At 50.1% G+C, this 6,641-nt stretch overlaps 1 protein-coding gene across 2 annotated transcripts in view; it reads right to left on the bottom strand.

The window, feature by feature from the left end:
* LOC112460963 (steroid receptor seven-up, isoforms B/C) overlaps nt 1-3,897 on the bottom strand; it is a 116,125-nt gene extending 112,228 nt beyond the window's left edge. Inside the window, exon 1 of one of the 2 annotated variants that reach the window (XM_025025935.1) lies at nt 2,063-3,897. In XM_025025935.1, coding sequence (XP_024881703.1) covers nt 2,063-2,414 — 352 coding nt within the window. In that variant the 5' untranslated portion in view covers nt 2,415-3,897. The remainder of the gene's footprint in view (nt 1-2,062) is intronic. The other variant, XM_025025936.1, reaches the window with a different exon arrangement.
* Nucleotides 3,898-6,641: the final 2,744 nt, after the last annotated feature.

The raw sequence follows: 6,641 nt of genomic DNA, 5'->3' as shown, positions 1-6,641 counted from the left end.
AAAAAAATCTTGTACAATTTTGTTACATTATAATCTTCAATTATATAAGATCGAAACACCATTAATCTTTCTTCTTTTTAAGTAAATTGTTTGACGGGAAGATTCCGTATTGCTAAAATATTAATTCGGATTTTAATCCAAAGAAAGAAGAATCGTTACCGTCACGAAAGAGCAAATAAATCCTATTTTCGACTACTTGTGTTTGTCTACGGGCACGATACTGTCAACGAGATAAAGTCTGATTTGAACACTATACACAATATTGTTACGTTAAATAACAATTAATATTTAATCCTATTTTCCGGTCACAATAATCGCACTCCTATTTTGATGGTAAGTCGAACGGCACGGAACTTAACTCGATACGTATCCGTGTAAAGAAAGGAAACGTGAGGCGTGCAACATACAAATCAAAGATCGTTCGGAACGCTTCCCTTGTATCGACAAATCGCGAGATTCGTCGGCGCGATACGACAAGCAGCGCGGCGCAGCGCGGCTAATTAGTTATCCTCGATACATCTGGTCGATGGATAATTAGCCGCTACGGTTTATACGCGCGATAACTCGCCGCTCGCGCGCGCGCACGTTCTCGACGGCCCGCTGGGATTTGTTTCCGCCTGTGAAAACAATTTGTTTCTCATTCCATCGGAACCGAACCCCGTCATCATCGGCGCCAGAATGGGATAAACCCTTCCCTCTCGCGCCCGCTTCTCCCTTTCGACGTCTGTCCTCGTTCCTCCCGCTTCATTTCCTCGGCCCTATTACATCGTTATTAGGCTCGTAACAGACGTGTAAGCGTTCCGGGGAACACCCCACTGGGTTATTAATGGTGACTCTTTGTTTTTTCGTACTCTCCACGCCCGATGGCCACGATGTACTCTTTTTCTCTTCTTCTCTCTTGTTCTCCTCCTCCCCCCTCTCCCCCTCTCTTTTTCTACCGCCCGTTCTACTCCCTACCTTCCTCTATCATTCGTAACGGCCTTTCTTCCTCTCATTAACCCAGGATTTCGCCGTTTCTTTCCCCCCTTTATCCCTCGTTTCCGTTCCTCCCTCTCTCATGCACATCTTGAATAAATTAATGTAAGCGCGAGCATTAAAATAGGTGTCGGGCATTCTGATGCGAATGAGTTCTGCCTCGCGTGGTGACAAATTGGTCGCGCAGGTAAGGGGATACCCATCGCGCCCCATGATACTCACGGCAGAGAGAGAACAGTCGTCGAAAGGGCGTGTGCACGCGCTCCTCCACATGCAGGAAAAAGAAAGCTTTCGCGCGAACCTACCGCGACGTTAGAGACTTCGACGGTCGCCCTATTCTCGCCGTGCGATTTCACCGCGCGTGCTATCGTTCGTGTCGCCTGTCGTGGAATCTCCCATAAAATATATCTTCGACGAGATCTCAGATCCCTGTTCTCGATCGCGGACAAAATGCTTATTCACTTTTATGACTGTCATTGTGTTTCTTGTGTGACGTTTCATAAACTATTTTTCTTCTGCACGTAAAAAATATAATTTAGAAAAAAAATCACCAAATCAGAGTCGATTATCAGTAATATTCGAACTTCTTAAGGTAGAGTATGTGTGCAATCGCGACGAATAATGAGAATATGACAAGCGAATAGAATCTAACAAACAAATCGACTTTTTAAGTATAAAATCGATCACTCTATCCAAATTTAAAGAATGTTGCATATCATACATGTTATATGATGAAATAGAAGCAAGTATTATGTATTCCAATAATATACTATATCTTTCTCAATACGCGAGTTTTTAATGTCTTTAATCTTATTTCCTGTTACCGTTCGCCTGTTGTTTCGGCCTACAAATCATAAAATATCATTGCGATTCGCTCAATCGTACAGTCATCGACAACAGGTATTAGCTTATTATCGCACGAATGATCAACATGATCGTTAGAGATATATGTCTAACAACTATCGCAACGTTAGTCCCCACAGTAATCGAGTATGTCACTAAATATACGCCTATTAAGTAATCGCCTGATCATAACGTAATCACGAGGACATTTTTATGCACTTTTTAAACGCCGTGAGCGACTCACCTTCGCAAGTAAACTGTCCGTAATGTTTGCCGCTGCTTTTGTCCCCGCAGACGACGCACTCGATGTTCGGCGATTTATCATTTTGCGAGCTGCCGGACTGTGAACTATTAGCCTGGCTTCCGGGAGTGGTACTGGGTGGCAAGGGGTCCCTCGAGGTCAGGACCGAGCCGGCGGGCACCAGACAGGTGATGTCCTCCGGCGTGGCCGAAGGCGTCAGATGCGCGGGCGGCATCGGCGGCGGCGGGCCTACCTGAAGGGGTCCGCCGCCGCCACCACCGCCGCCGCCGGCTGCGCCCAGGGCGGCCCCGGGGTCCCGCGAGGCCCAGGAGGGCGGCGGCGCGACCAACGCCATCGAGGCGGTGGTGCCGCGCGCCGGGAACCCCAGCTCCAACGTGGTGGTGAACTCGGGGTGGTGGTGTCCGGCTGGCACCCGACCAGGGAACAACGTCGCCGTCGCGGCCGGGTAAACCACCCCGGCAGTCGCCAGGGCGTCCGCGCCTACCGTCCCGCCGCGAACCACCCTGCCGGTTTCCTGTCCGTAAGACGCGATTCGACCGGCAACGACGACGGAGCCGACTGTAGGTGGGAGGTCAGCTCAGTCCGTCAAGAAATCCTCAAATTGAATTAGTCTATATCCTGAAAGATGCGAAATCCTGACACAGGCAATGTCCTCGGCAATCTGCGCGTTGATCACTTTGACGTTGATATATCGGCGACTGCTCCTAGAAATCACTTTTCTTCACTCACTTCTTCACTGTCCTGAACTTCCCGATAAATATCGCATAATCGTAAAATAAACTATACAAGTGATGTCCGACACCTATCATATTTGCAGAGAATCACGAGTAGACCGACGCGAGCGTTCTCAAATTATCGTTCGAATGCGATTGTACGTATAGACATTTGTCGAAGATATCAAAGTCAAAGCTTTATCCTTTAACACGCGTTATATTTCCTCAATGTTTTATTTTTGTTTCGTTTTCGCTCCGGTTCTCCAAATCTTCAAACTAAATAGCTCACCTAAGATTTACGGAGAACCGAATTCTGTCCGATCCTTCGATCTTTTTCCGAAGGTATCGCACTTAGGTTAAAGATTTCACGACTCCAATCAACTTTGTTATTACTCGTAGATTATTCGCGCTGCAATAACCACAGTGCCATCCCGCAAGAACTCCCAATAAACACGCGTGAATAACGATCGCGAATGATACAACGATGTCAAACAGTAACAACCCTCACACTCGGTCATGCACTCGGAGGCACTTCACTTTTTCCACGTGTACATCGCGAATTGAGAAGGAAGGTTTTGCGTTTAAGACACCGGCACTCGCACCGACACCGATCAAACTATTTCGACGACGATCGTCAACCCTTCGAGCATCAGGGAAACGACACACGATCCACAATATCAGTGAATCCGCTGCGAAAGGGGGGAGGGATTAGGAAGGGTAGACAAACTCCGAAAATGAATCCGAAGCAGTTCGGAGCGATCGCGTCCTTCCGCTTTGACGCGATTTGGAGTATATCTTTCTCAGAGCTCTCTCTCATCCGTAGCCGCGAGCGTGCCTGCGTACGTTCCCGCGTGCGTACGTACGTGCGTGCGCGTACGCAGTCGATATATCGTACAGCCGCAAGCGACACTTGCGTTTGCGCGAGCCTCGATGTGTACGTTTGCTCGCCCGCTCGCTCGCGTGCGCGTGTACTTCTTCGGATGCGTGTTGCGCGATGGTGTGCGTGATGGTGTCGTCCCTCCGTCGCACGCTCGCAGCGCCGAGCATCAGCAACAGCAGCAACAGCAGCAGCAGCAGCAGCGACGGCGGCGGCGGCGGCGGCGACGGCAGCGGTGACGGTGACGGCGGCGGCGGCGGCGGCGGTGGTGGCGGCGGCGGCAACGGCAGCAGCGGCAGCAGCAATAGAACGGAGGGCCGTAGTAGTAGTAGGAGAAGGAGGAGAAGAAGAGAGGTGATACTCGACTACCGCCTCGATACGACTATGCTTGGGGCCGACCAGCGACCGCTGGCGAACTAAGGCGACCCCTGACACCGACCTGGACCCCCCACTATCGCAAACCCGCGAGGGTTTCTCGCGGGTTCCACTGGTTGCCATGACTACTGAAGGTGGGGTCGAGTCCCGGGCGCGCCCCGGTCGTCCTCTCATTGGCTACGGGCTTGCCCTACCCCGGACAACCAGCACGCGTTGCCCGACCAAGTAGTTCCGTACCCACTGTGACTCCTCGATCTAGTCGCCGTTTCCCTCTTTCTCTCTTGCGATCGCTGATGAGTGGGTCTCCTTCTTTCGCCCGAGATTGTCTCGCTCGCCGCACCGACGCCTCGCTCACTCGCTCTCGCTCTTCATCTATCTATCCGTCTGCCGTCAGTCTATTCGTCCTGCTCTCCCTCTCCTTCGTCGCCCCCCTTCTCCTCTCTCCTTCTACTCTTTCTCCGTCTCTTTTTTTTCTCCCCATCCGCGAACTCCACGAACAAGTGCTTCGCAGTTCTCCTTATCGCGTTCCCTGTCCTTCTCCTTTTCTCTCGCGCACCATGTTCCACCACTCTATTCGTAATCTCTTCTCGCGGACCCGAGCTCTCCGGATTCTTCAACCTGCTGATCATATTATTACGCTTTTTATCAAACCGACCGCGACCGCTACCATACAGTCGTCATCGCCGCCTCTAAAAGCGCTTGTCGGGCTTATCTCGGACTGCCTTCTCGGGAGGGGGCCGTGTTCGATCCACCAGATTCAACCTCAAGCTCGTTTTAATCCTCCCGATTCCTATCACTTCTTTCTTTCCGCATCAAGTTAATCCGTCTGCGATTATTTCCGCTGACCGTTACTCCGATTCGTCTTGAATTCGCCGCGATAAATAGCAATCTTGAAGTACCTTCCAACGACTTTTCCGTTTTTAGCCATTTAATATCATCCTTACCCGCATTTTCTTCGCTTTACAAAAGAAAGGGTCCGCCGTTGTTATGAAACTGCTTCGTAAAGATTTGTTTGAAAGCATATTAGCCGGTTGGAGGATGACATGACTATAGACGAGCGATTAACATTTTCGTCCGGGTGTCTTCGGCCGTTTCTTCTTTTCTTCTCCGGAAGAAGGGACCAGGTAGAAGGAAAGCGGTCGTCCACCCCGCCGGTGTCAGGGGCAGCCGAGGGAAGAGAGGTCAGAGTGAGAGGGCGGCAGCCAATGAGGACGTGGAGTCAAGTGGGGCGCGAAAAATGGGCCGGCCCGCCTTCCATCCACCCCGAGTGCTAAGGGTGAGGGTAAGGGTGCGCGGAGTAGGGCTAGAGAGGGCTCCGAAGGCGGCCGGGGCATCGAGGTAGGGTCAGTCGGGTCGCAGCCCTGCACCCCTACAGCCTCGCCTGTCAAGCTCTTTGCTCTTTCCTCGCCTCCCTCTATCTCTTACTCCTCCATCTCGTTTTCCCTTACGCTTCGTCGTCTTTCCCTTGCGACGGCAGCGCGGTCCCTACGTTTTTCCGAGCTGCCGGGATCCGATATTTTTCATGTTCAATCTTACTTTCTCGTTTTTTATCTTCATGCAGGGTATTGATTTAATGGTACATACATAGTTCGGTGAACGTTAAATCCGCGATTACGAATCTCTGCTACTTATATCATGTCAAATCTTGTTTTTTATTCGGATTGCCGTTTTACAGCTTATATACAGTGTTTTTATATCATTGAAAAATTAATAATTTTCTCTTCTCCCATTTTTTATATAAAAAATAAATGAGAAAAAATACTTTATCAGTATTTAACTACATTTTTCCTTTTTAGAAGTACAAATTTACGCCTTGAAAATGCAACAAATGTGAAAGTGTGCTAAAGAGTTAAAAAGAGTTAAATCTCACATTACATCATCAATCAGTTTATCCTACATTCCGTTACCGATAAACTCCATCGCGCAACATTCTTATCGCGCAATTGCTCGCTGGCGTTTCTCCGTGCCGTAATCGATGTCGAGCCAAAGCAGGCGCGTAAGACGATCTTCTCGCCGAGCGACGAAATCGAAGGTATCCTCAACGCGTGATTCGAGCGCGAGGAATTCGGCCTCTCGATACAGCGCGCAGCAACGAGAATCGCTATTCTTTTTTCGACGGGTTGCGTGCGTGCGCGTGCACGCAAATAGCGGACGGCGAATAGCGGCGGCTTGGTCGGGCGAGCGAAAAACGAGAAAACGAGGGTACCGGGAGGCTCGAAGACGATCGGAGCGAAGCGAGCCGTTGGCACTCGCGCGCTCTTGAACCGAACTCAATAAGCGTGACCTCCGACCGACCGACGCTCGACTCCTCGGCCGTTACAAGCGCCGTCGTGGATGTCGTCGAGGGTCGGATTTAGGCTGCACCCGATGCGACCGCATCGGATTTCGCGCGACCTGTTCCACCTGACGACGTCAGCGCCGACGTTTATCGCTTCTATCGACGCCGTGGGATTTCGTTTCGATTACAGGGCAACATTAATATACATGTATTCGAGAAATACATATGTGAAAAATTCAAAATGTTTCTTATTCTTAAGTTTTTTACTGTTTTTACGTTTTCTTAGTGTAGGCGATTTTCCATAGACGTTGGTAACGG

Source organism: Temnothorax curvispinosus, unplaced genomic scaffold, assembly GCF_003070985.1.
Source record: "Temnothorax curvispinosus isolate PA1 unplaced genomic scaffold, ASM307098v1 QBEX01010941.1, whole genome shotgun sequence".
Classification (NCBI taxonomy): domain Eukaryota; kingdom Metazoa; phylum Arthropoda; class Insecta; order Hymenoptera; family Formicidae; genus Temnothorax; species Temnothorax curvispinosus.
This window is presented reverse-complemented; position numbering and strand designations above follow the sequence as displayed.